This window comes from Dendropsophus ebraccatus, chromosome 11 (assembly GCF_027789765.1).
Source record: "Dendropsophus ebraccatus isolate aDenEbr1 chromosome 11, aDenEbr1.pat, whole genome shotgun sequence".
Classification (NCBI taxonomy): Eukaryota; Metazoa; Chordata; class Amphibia; order Anura; family Hylidae; genus Dendropsophus; species Dendropsophus ebraccatus.
The window spans coordinates 88,400,834-88,416,867 of NC_091464.1; the positions used below are offsets into that span (position 1 = coordinate 88,400,834).

General features: G+C 44.0%; 1 protein-coding gene across 5 annotated transcripts in view; it reads right to left on the reverse strand.

Moving 5' to 3' along the window:
• LOC138767243 (uncharacterized) overlaps positions 1-16,034 on the reverse strand; it is a 44,891-nt gene that overhangs the window by 6,778 nt on the left and 22,079 nt on the right. For 4 of the 5 annotated variants that reach the window (XM_069944633.1, XM_069944635.1, XM_069944638.1 and 1 more), the window contains 4 exons: positions 15,380-15,475; positions 10,291-10,410; positions 9,927-10,179; positions 9,670-9,725 (listed from right to left, as the gene is read on the reverse strand). In XM_069944633.1, coding sequence (XP_069800734.1) covers positions 9,670-9,725; positions 9,927-10,179; positions 10,291-10,410; positions 15,380-15,475 — 525 coding nt within the window. The remainder of the gene's footprint in view (positions 1-9,669; positions 9,726-9,926; positions 10,180-10,290; positions 10,411-15,379; positions 15,476-16,034) is intronic. The other variant, XM_069944636.1, reaches the window with a different exon arrangement.

Here is a 16,034-nt window from a genome sequence, read left to right on the forward strand (position 1 = left end):
GTAATGTTTCACAATTATCTCAAGGGGACAGAGTCTATAACATCCATGTTCATAAGGCTTGCTGTAAAGCAGGTCACTAAATGCTGCAGGCAAGATGGAAGCCGCCATAACAATGGAATAAAAAAAAATACATTCAGAAAATAGAAACAGATTAGAATAAAACAACAAGAAATAAGATTTTGTTACTTGGTTATTGTATGTGAAATCTCACCTTACAATGTGCGAATGGAGGGAATTTGTTAGCAGATCCTCTTTCGGGAATAGAACCATGGCCTGTATTGGAATCATACATAGTTTTTGGGCTGGAAGTCCTATATTGTGTTTTATTAGATATTTTTTCTTCAGTTTGTAGCCCATCACTCATCGACTTGGAGGAGGAGAAGATAAAATCCACAATAATGCAATGTATTGTTGCAGATTATTTACAAATCCACAGCAAAATACGCAAATACAGATTTCAAAACTGATGATTTAGAGGCGTGTCTGGCTGCTCAACAAGATGGCCGCTTAGTTGTGGAGCTCCGCTCATCACCGCCGGCTACATCAGCTTAACTTGAGCTGCTACACCCGTTACCTGACCCCAGAGTGAGGAAACGGCTGGGGGAACACCCGGGGCACCTCCGATCCCTGAGACACTCCTGGTTGGACGTCTGGAGGCTGCAGAACCTGACCTCGCTTGGCGCCCGTGCAGCAGCGCCCGCCATCTTGGAAGCAGGGAGACTCGCTACAGACTCATCCCGTGCGGCCCAGAGCCCCTGCACTGGACTTACCGGCTGGTCTTCACAGTGAGTAACGGTGGCATCCCCCTCACCTCCTCCGGTACCCGCAGTCTGCTTCTCCTCAGGGGTGGCGGCGGCGGCAGTGAAGGACGGGCGCTATCTTAGGTCCGCCGGCGCAGCACTGAGGAGTGCGCCTCCACCCCACGTGGCATGGTGAGACCTGCACCGGCAACTGCCTCCTACAGCTCCCTGGGGGACCCGAACTGATCCACCAGCCACCCCGAGAGCCCCACGATTCCCGGCATTCACGGCCTGCAGGGACAGCGAACGGACGCCATCTTACATACTTGAGCGCCATTACAGGAGACTTAGGTGACCTCTTCATAGTCTCCCTGAGGGAACTGCCTTATTTCCCCCCCTGGACCTTTATCCACCTCCCCCTTGCACCTTGGACTGTAACCTACTGCCATCATTTCAACTGCCTGCAGTGTATCCTCCAATATATCACACATAGGTGGGGACACACCACCGTTATACCCACCATCGGGCTGGAGTGGACAGGGCCTCGATCCACCCCTCCGCTGAGGGACATAAACCCACTGACTTTTCCTGCTAGACATACTCCTCCTTTCAAGTGGCCTCAACAATCATTACTGCGATTCTTTGGCCCAAAAAGAGTGTCTTTACCACTACCTGAGAGAGGCCTGCACACGAGAGAACCCTCTCCTGAACTGGTGAGCAACAGAGGAGTGGAACCCGACTGTGACCCCGACTCCACCATGCCCCTTAAAAGCTCTAGAAATGCCAACTCGGCAAAAAAGGGGACAGCAACTCATGCCCGACATCATGGGGGAGGGCCCTCACAACAGGAAGAGGACTACGGCCTGACCCCCTCCATTCTAGCCCCCGCTAAGGGATGGCGCTCTTCATCTGAATCCTTCCAGGAAGAGGTCCCTGACCCCCAGTCGTCCTCAGCCCCGCCGGAATGGCGTACAATTTTGCAAGCCCTACCCACTAAAATGGACTTCCAGGCCTTGGTCACAGAAGTCAAGGAAACGTGCAGAGCTGAAATTGCCCACATCCGCAAAGATTTAAACTATGTGGCCTCAAGGGTAGATGGCTTAGAGGAAGCCAATGATCACACCAGGAAATACACCTCGGCACTCCAGAAACATGTAACGCTTACCACTAATCACTTACAGGAGACAACGCGCCACCTTGAAGACTTGGATAACAGGGGCAGGAGACACAATATCAGAGTCAGGGGGTTACCTGAAACGACCGCAGAAGACCTGAATATCACCTTGCAGACCATCTTTAATGACGTCTTAGGCCGACCGACGGATGCTACTATACAACTGGACAGAGCACATAGGGCTCTTAGGCCTAAAAGCGCATCCACACAACCCAGGGATGTGATATGTTGTGTCACTGACTATGCTACCAAGGAAACTATCATGGCTAAGGCGCGACAGATAGACGTCATAACCTATCAAGGGGCCACCATACAGCTTTTCCCAGACTTATCCTGGCTGACTCTACAAAAAAGGCGTCACCTAAAGCCACTGCTCTCAGTTCTACGCGACAATAACGTTCCCTATAGGTGGGGGTTTCCTTTTGCCCTTATTGCAAGAAGAAATGGCCAGACAGCCACACTGATTGCTCATGCGGACTTGGAGGACTTCTGTGGAATTCTAGACATTCCGCGTCCTGAATTATCCGACTGGGAGATACCGATGCCACCTAGACCTCCACCACCGGAGTGGCAACGAGTGGAACAGCAGAAGCGGAAATCTACTCCTTCTAAACATACTCCCTCGCCCTCGCCCCGCTGAGGCCCTCTACCTGTGCGACACACTACGCAAGGCGGGCGGGCCCTGAGGGATTCCCTCTTTCCATTAAGATAGTGCCCGAATAGACACTGTTAATTCGGCCTTGTTGACCGGACACTAAGGTGGCCACTCGGTTGGAAGTTGAATGTACCAGCTTATATTTTAGGTTAACGGGTTTAAGTATATTGCCTGGCGTTGCAGCAACGCCATGATTCATACAAAAGTGAAAACTTATTTGGCGGTTGAGTGAATGTTCTATCACAGCTGTTGTTGTTATTATCTAATTGTGCTATCTGGGTTGTAGATCTTGTTGAGTCACCCCAGACTTCGTTTCCCCACACCCTAGGGGTACCTTGTTGGACTCATCGATTCCCTCCTTACCAGATTGGATTGGGGGGGACTGATTGGTCCGTACTGCCCTGATATAAACAATCTTAATACTATCACCCCATAATGGGTTTCCCAGGACGACACTCAAGGAGTTACTGAGTGTCTCCCTGGTCTAATTGCTTATAAATTTAGTTGATCCTCTCCAACGTTCTTCTTTGGACTGGACTACACTGTAAATTTACCTAAATCTTATTTGGTTCTCATTTTTGGGTTTTTTCTTTCTTTTTGACTTAGTATCTGTGTGTCTGCGTCTTCTGTCTGACCCCTCCCTGGTGTTTTTCCCTAGACTGCCCCTGCTCGATCCGACCCCTACGCTTGGTGAGTACTACCTTGTCCTTCGTTTTGGCTGGGGTCTACTGGTACTTGTGCTGTGTGACGATGGTCCGGCTGATATCACTAAACGTCCACGGCCTTCACTCTAACGCTAAACGTACACTAACTTTAACTGAGATTATAGCGGCGAATGCAGAGGTGGTTTTCTTACAGGAAACCCACTATGACTCGTCAGGTAACTTTAATTTCGCCAAACATAAATTTCCTACCTCTTATTCGGCTAGCTGTGATAGAAAACGTGCAGGTGTAGCAATTTTACTCTCCAGACACTGCCCTATCCAAGTCACCGCCACGGATCTGGACCCTGGTGGTCGATATGTCATTCTTCAAGGCCTCTACAGAGGCAACCCCATAACCTTGTGCAATGTGTATGCCCCTAACTCCCACCAAATTAGATTCCTGAACAGACTACTACTTAAGCTATCTCGGCTGCCCCCTTCCACACTCCTTCTAGGGGGAGATTTTAATATGATTTATTCAGAAAAAATGGACCGGTTCTCTCCAACTCAGACACAAACCCCACCCTCATCCATTGCACTAGCTAGGGAGTTCCGCAAATTACTCCGTAAGTTCTCCTTATATGATTTGTGGAGGATTAACCACCCTAGAGACAAATCATATACCTTTTTTTCGTCTCCCCACAGTACATTCACGAGAATAGATTATTTCTTTGGAAACACCCTAGGACTCCGGAGTATGGTAGATGCCTCTATGGGCATAATTACATGGTCCGACCATGCCCCCATCTTTTTAGAACTGAAGGACACTGTTCCCCCTCTGAAATCTTGCCATTGGCGACTTAATGAATCCCTACTAAAAACCCCTCACTTGAAAGAAACCCTCTCTATACACCTACAGACTTTCTTCTCTGACAACGTAGGTTCTGTCGAGTCTCCAGTGGTATTGTGGGAGGCACATAAGGCAGTGGTAAGAGGACATTGCATCTCAATGAGCGCCAAACTGAAAAGGGATAGAAATCTGTTGATAGAACAGCTGTCAGCCCAATTGCGCAAGCGAGAAGCTACATTATTGAAGGCTCCTTCCCTATCTACTCTACGGAAGGTGATAAGCCTTCGAGCGCGAATTAAGAGTTTAACCTTACATAAAGTGGAGAAACTACTCTTATATACTAGGCAAAAATACTATGAGAGAGGCAATAAAGCCCATACACTTCTTGCTAAGCAGTTGAGGGACCGCACAGAACAGCAAACACCGCATGTTGTTCGAGATAATGATGGCACTATGATACATGATCCTACAGCCATTGCTGAGAAATTTCGGGAGTATTTTGCCCGCCTGTACCACCTGCCTTCCACACTACCTGACGACCACACAGACCGCACAAAACTCTTCGACTCCTTTCTTGCTGACTGTCATCTTCCTACTCTCCCCCAGGAGGCCCACGAGGAACTAAATGCAGACGTTACGGCCGAGGAACTAGGAGACATACTAAAATCCTTGCCCAAGGGTAAATCCCCAGGCCCGGATGGATTTACCTATCTTTATTATCTAACCTTTGCTCCTATCCTGATTCCTCACCTGCTATCTATGTTCAATGCCTTTTTATCTGGTGCCCCACTCCCCACGTCTCTAACCCATGCGTATATTTCTTTAATCCCTAAGCCAGGGAAAGACCCAGCGGATTGCGGAAGTTATCGCCCTATAGCTCTTCTAAATGCAGATCTGAAGCTGTATACTAAAGTGTTGGCTACCCGCCTGTCAAAGTGGCTGCCTCAGCTCATTGACAAGGACCAGGTTGGTTTTGTCTCGTGTCGGCAGGGGGGTGACAACACTAGAAGAGTGGTAAATTTAATAGACGCAGTCAATAAGGAACATGGCTCTGCACTCTTGCTGGGCCTTGATGCGGAGAAGGCCTTCGACCGCCTGGGTTGGCCCTTCATGACGAGGGTCCTAGAGACATTCGGTTTACGGGGAGCCTTTCTCAGAGCGGTTGGGGGCCTCTACTCCAATCCGACAGCCTCTATCAAATTCCCTCACGCCATGTCAAATTTGATTCACATTCGCAATGGCACCCGCCAGGGATGCCCTCTCTCGCCGTTAATTTTTGTAATGTGCATAGAGCCCCTGGCGGCTGCCATACGCAATCACCACGACATCCATGGGATCCAAATACGAGGGAAAGAATATAAATTATCCTTATTCGCGGATGACGTACTACTGACACTAACCCAACCCCACATTTCCCTTCCCAACCTACACACACTCCTCTCCACTTTTGGGCGCCTATCTGGATACAAAATAAATGCCACTAAAACTGAAGCTCTCCCTATAAATATCCCTAACTCCTTACTATTAACCCTACGCGCAAATTTTAGCTATAACTGGAAAGATACGTCTCTTAAATACTTGGGAGTGCACATCACGAACACGTACTCTTCCCTCTATATACACAACTTCCCCAAACTATTTGCGGAAATCCGTGCCCTGCTGGACAAATGGAACGCACTGCCTATCTCCCTATTGGGAAGAATAGCAGCAATTAAAATGACGATTCTCCCTAAAATTCTCTATTATTTTGAGACCCTTCCAATCCCTGTTCCTATGAGTGCGCTAAAGGCAATCCAAGCTTCTATCCTGCGTTTCATATGGGCACATAGGCGACATAGAGTTGCAAAAACTATCCTACAGGCTCCCAAGTCTCTAGGAGGCTTGGCGTTGCCGGACCTATCCTGCTATTATTGAGCAGCTCACCTACGCCATATTCCGGCATGGTCAACACCTTTGGCTTATACGAAGTGGATGATGATTGAGAAGCTTTGGATTGCCCCGGTACATCCTAACTCTCTTTTGTGGGCCACCCCGACTACGGCACTACATGGACCAATGCTAGGCCCCATAGTACACACCCGACAGATTTGGCGTACCTGTGTTGAAAAGTTTCCCCTGGTCTCTAAAAACTCCCCTATGACCTCTTTTCTTTATCATCCTGATCTTCCAGCCAGTATGACTAGTGGTATGACTAGAGTCTGGCAGGCTAGTAAACTATTTAGATTTGCCGACATCGTCAATCCCAGAGATAAAACCCTCCTACCATTCTCCACATTAGCCGCTGACCATGGGCTACCCCCTACAGCACAGTACCAGTACCTTCAGATCAAACATTTCATGAGTACACTCTTCACGTCTACTACGGTCTCCTCGCCCACAGACTTTGAAAGGCTGTGTAAAGCGGGAGTCTCTACTAAAGGTTTAATTTCCGATATATACCGCATCCTAAAGAGCCCCTCTCCTAATGAAGACGTTAGATATCCCTATATGTCTAAGTGGGAGGCACTCTTCGGGAGGCAGTTACCTCAATCTATATGGAGTATTATCTGGGACAGGGCAGCCAAGACGTCTATATGCACCACTTATAAAGAAAACCAATACAAGCTGATGTTTTTCTGGTATCACACACCCGAATTTTTGCACGCCATGAACCCAGGGTTACCCAATATTTGTTGGAGATGTGGGAGGGGAGTAGGCACTTTGCAACATATCTATTGGACATGCCCTATGATTGCTTCTTACTGGGCAATGGTACGGGACCTGATACAGGAATTCAGTGGATTGGAAATCCCCCTAGATCCAGTTTTCTATTTATTCAATGTGCCCCCTGTAAAATTAGGCCGCAAGATTATGAAATTGCTGCTCCATGTTCTTACCGCAGCCAGATGTTTGATAGCCAGATTCTGGAAGAGAACAGTCATACCCACCAGGAATGATCTGTATGCTCGTATTCTAGACGTTAGGAATATGGAGCAGTTAACAGCAATGATCAATAATAGACTCGATTACCTTAATAAAGTCTGGAATCTGTGGGACGTCTTTTGGGCGGAAAAGGAATCAGCTCGTGCAGGGACTCACGGATCGGGCAGATTTAAGGATCTATAAGTCCCCAACCTACCCCCCCCCCCACTCCCCCTCCCCCCCCCCCCCCCCCCCCGTTAGGTCTTTTGTCTCTTGTCTTATTTTTCTTATTTCCATTGTTTGTTGTTGATATAATGTTGATGGTTATGCATAACTAGGATTATTGGAAAAGCAGATGATGCTTTAATATTGACTGTATGTTGTTTGTTGTACAATATTGTTCTATCTGGATGGCCGTTTACGCCTTCCAATTGTCAACTTTCCTTATTGTATAAAACAAAACCCCCAATAAACATACAATTTAAAAAAAAAAAACTGATGATTTTTTCCTAGTGCATATTCTGCAAATTTGTACCAAAATGTATATATCTCAGTACAAATTAAGGCTATGTCCACACAACGTATCAGACCGCCCGTTCCGTAACCCGATGTGCCCGGATCATCGCAGCCGGTACTTAAGTACCGGCCGGATGATCTGTCCGGCTGCAGAGCGCGCGCCCCCATCAGAGCTTCCCATACCGCAAAAAGTACGACAACGGCCGTACTTTTACGTAGTGTGAACATAGCCTAAAGTAGTACACCAAAAGAAAAAAAAAATCTTTCAAATCATTCTAGTCAGAAGTCAGAGTCAGAAAGTGCTAGAGATTTGTAATTTACTTTCATTAAACCAGCTGTTGGATATCCTGCAGGAAGTGGTGTATTCTCTCCAGTCTGACACAGTGCTCTCTGCTGCCATCTTTGTCCATGTCAGGGACTGCCCAGAGCAGCAGCGAATCCACAAATCCCCAAAGGAGAAAACATCTCCTGCTCTCCAGACTGGAAAGAATACACCACTTCCTACAGGACATACAGCAGCTGATAAGTACTGGAAGACTGGAGATTTTTAAATTATTATTATTTATTTATTTTACAATAGCTGTACTACTTGTAGTTATTATATTTGTGAAATCTCACCTCAAAATGTGTGAATGGAGGAAATTTTTTAGCAAACCCTTTTTCATGAATAGAACTGTGGCTTATATTGGAATTATATGTACTTTCTGTGTCGGAAGAATTATAACATAATGCGCCCTGTAGATAGACTGTTTTTTTTTTTTTGTTCTTGTATCTCTTTGGCAACATTGTCAAATCCTATGTTGATTGACTGCTTGGGATTGCACAATGATTTGTATGTAAGCAATGTGGCCTTTTTGTTCAATAAAGGTTTCACAGAGCAACATTGTATTATGATTATGAAGATGGCTATTGGTAGAGCCCCATAACACGTCCTTTAACCGTTATTATCAGTAATAACTTGAAGCACCTAGAACCCAGTACAAAACCTTTAACAGGGTGCCCCCTTACCATTTATTATACTGGTGTCTTTGTACAAGAGAAGCCTTTGGGGCCCATCAGTTACCAGAGGGAAAAATATCTCTATCTGCCCTATAACTAAAGTGGTGCTTGAGTTTGTCAGCCCTGAACCATCCGGTGTAGTTATAGGTCAAATTTATGCAGAAATGTACAGTAGAAGGTTCTGGAGGGTTTACAAATGTTTGAACCATTGGACATCCTTCATAACAAATTATCTGTGTATCTAAGAGCCATTTTACATGGGCAGACGCATATAAGTGCCATTCTAAGAGTCTTTCACTCGTTCCCCTACATCATTGTCGTCAGTCCTCCACTCCATTCAAAACAAAGGAGTCAGGGCCCCATTCTGGAGCTGTAAAGTCTCAGAATGAAACCTGAAGTGTCATTTAAGAAAACCTTTTGCATAGCATAGAGACGTGTCAGAAGTTTTCCTGGGGGGGGGGGGGGGGGGTTGTGAACAGACACCTAGTGATCGATAAAACAAATTGATTATAATATGATGCTCCAGAGCAGGTGTAGATTTCTGTGCCCGCTATGCAGCATGCGCAGGTCCCGCCAGATTTACTAAAAAATTTGCGCCTCTTAGTAAACCCGCTGGGGTCAATGTGGGCCGGGCTTGTTTACAAGCGTACATGTACACTAGTGTTAATAAATCCCCCCCATGGTATATACCTGCAGTTCATCCAACTTACCATTAAGGCAGACCATGCAACTGCTATGGGGTCCTGGGCCCCACCTGGCAAAACATGGTTTGCCTCCATGGTAGCTGCGGCTCATATCACCCAGGGTCCCATGAGTAGTAGCTTTGCAGTAGCTGCAGAGCCACGGGAGTCAGGGCATGCTGAGAGATGTAGTTCTTCAATGGCTTCCCAGCACCGACCCTGCCATGGTTTCAGGATAAGAAAACACTGCAGGACTGTGCTGGGTCATGTAAGCATGGGGAGGGGGGACTACAGGATTCATTGGGCCCCTATACAGTTTCTTGCTATGGGACCCCATAAATCCTAGCTACTCCACTCTCTCATATATATATATATATATATATATATATATATATATATATATATATATATTTTATTTATTTTTTTTTTTTATTTTATTTTATTTTATTTTATTTTTTATTTTTTTTTTGCATGACCTATACTGGTATATATAAAAATAATAATTATTACCGTTTTATTTACAATGACTACATCATCATCATCATGAGACGGCTTCTGTGTTTTACCTGTAAGAGAATACATTGTTTCAGTTTCTGTTATAGGGCTATTATCCCACAAAGCATAACTGAAACAAGAAGATGAACTAAAGTTCTGATGATGAGCGGTGGGGACAGGGATGACTCCTGACACTCTGGGGATAACCCTAAAGTTATCATCACTGAAGAAACCTAAAAGTATAGTAACTGGAGAGAAACAAGACGACTCACAGTTACTCAGTGCCTGGGAGAAAAGGGTAACTTGGTTCTCTGTATATTTCATGAAATCCCCCATCAGCTTGGACTGGAAGTCTTGTTGTTGCTGGAGGAGAAGTTCATAGACTTTATTTTGCTGCTGTTGCTTGTGCTGCTCCTGATGGCTCAGGTGGTCCAGCAGGGTCCTGAGTAGCTTCTCCTGGGATTCTTGCTGTTCCTTGTGATGTTCAGCCATCAACTTCATAAATGGGTCCACATCAATGATAATCTAACACACAAGAAAGATTCAGGATTATGGGTACATCTATTGGGAGTCTAACTGACCAGATATTCTATAAATGTGCCGTTTTCTATACGTATGAGGATAAACATAGAGAACCTTGGAAGGACCGGTTGGGGACTGATCTGTCTGGGAAGGCTCCATACATTCCTTGTGTTCAGAACATTTCTCTTCTAGGATATTCTGTTCTCTCTCAACCCCATTGTTAATGTCTGGAATCTGTAATATGAAACACAGTGATTTCCAATATACGACTTAAGACAAAGTTTCTTTATATAATGATCATGTTTCTAGTTGTATATAATTAGATTATTTATATGGAATGATCCAATGTAGCATTCTAAATGATTACCCCACCTGATAGAGAATAGAGACGATTATAGGCTACCTAAAGGGGAAGCGGCTCTTAAAGGGGACCTGTCATTACTCTGGTCCTGTATAATTAACCCCTTAGTGCTGCAGCTAGTTTGGTCCTTAATGTCCAGGCTCATTTTTCAAAATCTGACCTGGCTCCATTTATCCACTTATAGCTCAGTCATGCTTTAACGTATCCTAGCGATTCTGAGATTTCTTTTTTTGTCACATATAGTACTTTATGACAGTGGCAGAATTTGGTCACTATTTTGTGTGTTTTTTGTGAAAAACATAAAAAATTAGCATTTTATGAACTTTGAAATTCTCTGCTTCTAAAAAAAAGGAAGTCATAGCAAATTAATTAGTTACTAAGTCACATACCCAATATGTCTTCTTTATTCTGGCATAATTTGATAAACATATTTTACTTTTTTAGGATGTTACGGAGCTTAGAAATTTATCAGCAAATTATCACATTTTTGTGAAAGTTTCCAAAACTGATTTTTCTAGCGACCAGTTCTATTTTTAAATGGATTTAGGAGGCTTGTATCCTGGAAACCCTCATAAGTGACCCCATTTTGGAAACTACACACCTTAAAGAATTAATCTAGGGGTATAATGGGCATTTTGACCCAACAAAGGCTTGAGGAAAGTATTCACCATTAGTCCATAAAAAAATGGAAAATTAAAATTTTCCAATAATATATCAGTTTAGATTAAAGTTTCTCATTTTGAAAAGGAACATGAGAGAAAAAGTAACGCAGGTTCTCCTGAGTAAAATGGTACCTCAAATGTGGGTATAAACCACTGTATGGGCACACAGCAGGTCTCGGAAGGGAAGGAGCGCCAATTAGCTTTTTCAATGCAGATTTAGCTGAAGAAGTTTCTGAGCACCAGGTGCGTTTGCAGCGCCCTTATAGTACCAGCGGAGTGAAATCACCCATAAGAAACCCCGTTTTGGAAAGTAAACCCCTCAAAGAATTCATCTTGGGATGTGGTGAGCATTTTGACCCCACAGGAAATAGAGAAAAGTATTCAAAATTAGACAGTAAAAATTAAAAACTCGAATTTTTCCAATAATATGGTGGTTTAGTTTGAAATTTCTTAATTTCATGAGGAACAGGAGAGAAAATACACCCAAAATCTGTAACACAGGTTCTTCTGAGTACAACGGTACCTCATATGTGGGCATAAACCACTGTATGGGCACACAGCCGGGCTCAGAAGGGAAAGAGCGCCAATTAGCATTTTCAATGCAGATTTTGCTGAAGAAGTTTCTGAGCGCCAATTGCGTTTGCAGCGCCCCTATAGTGCCAGCGGAGTAAAATTCCCCCATAAGTCACCCTATTTTGGAAATTAAACCCCTCAAAGAATTCATATTGGGGTGTGGTGACCATTTTGACCCCACAGGTATTAGAAGAATGTATTTAAAAACAGACAGTAAAAATGAAAAACACAAATTTTTCCAATAATATGTTTGTTCAGTTTAAAATTTCTTAATTATATGAGGAACAGGAGAAAAAAACGTTCCCCAAATTCTTCTGAATACAACAGTACCCCATATGTTGGCATAAACCACTGTATGGGCTGACATCGGGGCTCAGAAGGGAGGGAGCGCCAATTAGCTTTTGCAGTGCAGATTTTGCTGAAGAAGTTTCTAAACGCCAGGTGCGTTTGCAGCGCCCCTGTAGTGCCAGCGGAGTAAAATCCCCCCATAAGTCACCTCATTTTGTAAAGTAAACCCCTCAAAGAATTCATCTTGTGGTGCAGTGAGCTTTTTGACCCCACAGGTATTAGAGGAAAGTATTCAAAATTAGACAGTAAAAATGAAAAACTCAAATTTTTCCAATAATATGTTGGCTTAGTTTGAAATTTCTCAATTTCACGAGGAACAGAAAAGAAAGCGCACCACAAAGTCTGTAACACAGGTTCTCCTGAGTACAACGGTACAACACATGTGGGCGTAAACCACTGTATGGGCACACAGCGGGGCTCAGAAGGGAAGGAGCGCCAATTAGCATTTTCTGTGCAGATTTTGCTGAAGAAGTTTCTGAGCGCCAGGTGCGTTTGCAGAGCCCCTATAGTGCCAGCGGAGTGAACCCCCTCCCATAAGTCACCCAATTTTGGAAAGTACACTCCCCAAATAATTTATCTTGGGGTGTGGTGACCATTTTGACTCCACAGGTATTAGAGGAAAGTATTCAAAATTGGCCAGTAAAAATGAAAAACTAGAATTTTTCCAATATTATGTTCTTTTAATTAGAAATTTCTCAATTTTCCAAGAAACAGGAGATGCACACCAAAATCTGTAACGCAGGTTCCTCTGAGTACAACGGTACCTTATATGTGGGCATAAACCACTGTATGGGCACATAGCCGGGCTCAGAAGAGAAGGAGCGTCAATTTGCTGGAGCAAAACCGTAGCTAATAATAGTTATTAGAATAGCACAGTTACTAAAATAAAATAAAAAAATGAGATAACACATAATCTGGAGGTGGTTACGGGCAACCTGCGGTGGTTACGGACAATCTGGGGTGACCACGGGCAATGTGCGGTGCTTACAGACAATCTGGGGTGACCACGGGCAATGTGCGGTGCTTACAGACAATCTGGTGTGCTTACAGACAATCTGGGGTGCTTACAGACAATCTGCGGTGGTTACAGACAATCTGCGGTGGTTACAGACAATCTGGGGTGGTTACAGACAATCTGGGGTGGTTATGGGTAACCTGCAGTGGTTTCGGACAACATGGGGTGGTTAAGGACAATCTGGGGTGGTTACGGACAATTTGGGGTGGTTATGGATAAACTGAAGTAATTATAGGTAATCTGGGGTGGGTACATGTAATTTGGGGTGGTTACGGCAATCTGGCTTGGTTATGGACAATGTGGAGGGGGTCACTGGCAATTTGGGGTGTTTACGGGCAACATGCAGTAGTTACAGGCAACGTGCAGTAGTTACGTGTAATCTGGGGGTTATGTGTAATCTGGCGTAATTACGGGCAACCTGGGGCAGTTACGGCAACCTGCGGTGTTTATGGGTAATCTGGGGGGCTACGGACAATCTTGGATGGTTACGGACGATCTGGGGTGGTTACAGATAATCTGGGGTGGTTACGGATAAACTGAAGTGCTTATAGGTAATCTGGGGTGAATACATGTAATTTGGGATGGCAATCTGGCATGGTTACGGGCAATCTGGAGGGGGTTACTGGCAATTTGGGTGGTTACGGGCAACATGCGGTGGTTACAGGCATTGTGTGGAAGTTACAGGCAACGTGCGGTAGTTACGTGCAATATGGGGGTTACGTGCAATCTGGTGTGATTACGGGCAACCTGGGGTGGTTGCGGGCAACCTGCGGGGGTTACGGGTAATCTGGGGGGGTTACGGGTAATCTAGGGGGGTTACGGGTAATCTGGAAGTAAACCGCAATTGTTACTGTAATAAAAAGTGTGTGTTTTATTTTATTTGTATGTTTTTAACTTTTTGTACACTTATATTTTTTTTTTACTATATTAGTATGATCACTGTGATATTTCTAGTAGTTCAGTAACAGGGACCAAATTGGTTTACTGCTTCTGAAGCACATGCACACTTCAGAAGCAGTCTGGACGCTGAGGAGGAAGGACCTCCCTGGATCAGGTGATTATATCTGCTCCAGGGGTGGTGGGGTGACCAGGGGGGATTGGGGGCGACTTGGGTTGGGGGGGTGCATGTATCACTTTTTATCCCCTGTCACATGCTTTTACAAACAGTAAAAAAGATTTAAAAAACACATTGCGAATCATTGTGTTTCATATAACAGATTCCAAAATTCAATGATGGGGCCACAAATGAATGAGGGATTATAGAAGAAGAAATATATAAATGTAGAATTTTCCTTATAAACACAGAATGATATGTAACCAACCATATGTGACCATGACCTGGATGTTACTAGTTGGGGGTGTGTCCCTACGCTGTCCGGCACCGTGAGCTCTGATTGGATAGTGTCAGACTGTCACATATAAAAGAAATTGGTGAACGGCACATCACCTTAAAATGATTCCACCTTTTTTTCCATCATACAGTACAACATAGAAACATCTGAGAGGACCTAACTACTTGCCCACCAAGTGCGTGGGCAAAGAGTGAGGTCCTCTCAGATGTTCTTACTTTGGTCTAGGTGTGTCAGTCTGATTTTCTAAGATGAATAAATAAATGTACAAAATACCATAAATATGTGAATATATAAATAGATGTATGAAAATGTGGGCATAGATAAAAACAAAAAGCAGTAAGGGGGTATTGTCCCTCTGCTGCCACCAGTGGCAGTGTTGGGAACTGTAGGGCTGCATAAGGCCTGAGCTGTGCACAGTTACATATTGTTGCCACTGCTGTATTAAAATAAAAATTTGTTGCGGCTCAGTATTGTTGATGCTGCATGCAGCCGCTCTAGTAATCTGTAACCTTGTCCGCACCAGGGCTTGAGCAACCTTGCAGTTCCCAACACAATCATTGGTGGAAAAAAGTGGCCAGGTTGTCCCTGTATTAAGAAAAAAAAATAACATCAATATGCAAGAATATCCCTTTAAATGTGTTATATAAAACTGGAAAATCATGGCATGTATTTCTTCCAGAACAGAAGCAGCACCCATCTTGTCCATGCCTGGCTCTAAGTCTTGTTCTAATGATTCTCTTTTACAAACGAAAACCTTTTTTCCCTCCTTCTTGTATATTTGAGCTCCTAATGGGACCTTCATAGTACAGTGTGTCTGATCATTACATAATAACTCTATCAAAATAACATAACATTTGCCACGTTTTGTGTATTTGGGGAAGGTATACAGAACCTTGGGAGGAGCGCTTAATGGCTGATGCATCTCTGCTGCTTCCATACACTTCTCCTGTTCAGTACTTTCTTCTTCCAGGGTCTTCTGTTCTTTATTCTGTATTTTCAAATATAATAATTTACAATATGTGTCGAAAAGCTATCTATCTATCTATCTATCTATCTATCTCCTATCTATCTATCTCCTATCTATCTATCTATCTATCTATCTCCTTATCTCCTATCTATCTATCTATCTATCTCCTATCTCTCTATCTCCTATCTATCTATCTATCTACAATATCCAAGCAGAAATGCAGCACTACAATGTAGATAAAAAGTGGATCAGCACTTTTGTGACCAAACAAGTGCTCGTATATACCAAAGCTAGAGGATCGCAGCACTCAGAAAATGGTGAAAAAAAAATGTTTATTTACTCAAAAAACCCGCGATGCTTCAGCTCTACAATTGAGCCATTTTCAAGCCATTTCTCATCACTGCTTGAAAATGGCTCAATTGTAGAGCCGAAACGTCACGTTTTTTTGAGTAAGTAAACACAGTTTTTTTTCACCATTTTCTGAATACTGCGATCCTCTTGCTTTGGTATCTATCTATCTATCTATTGTATCTTACATATCTCTCTATCTAATTTGAATCAGGCTAAAATTAACAATAAT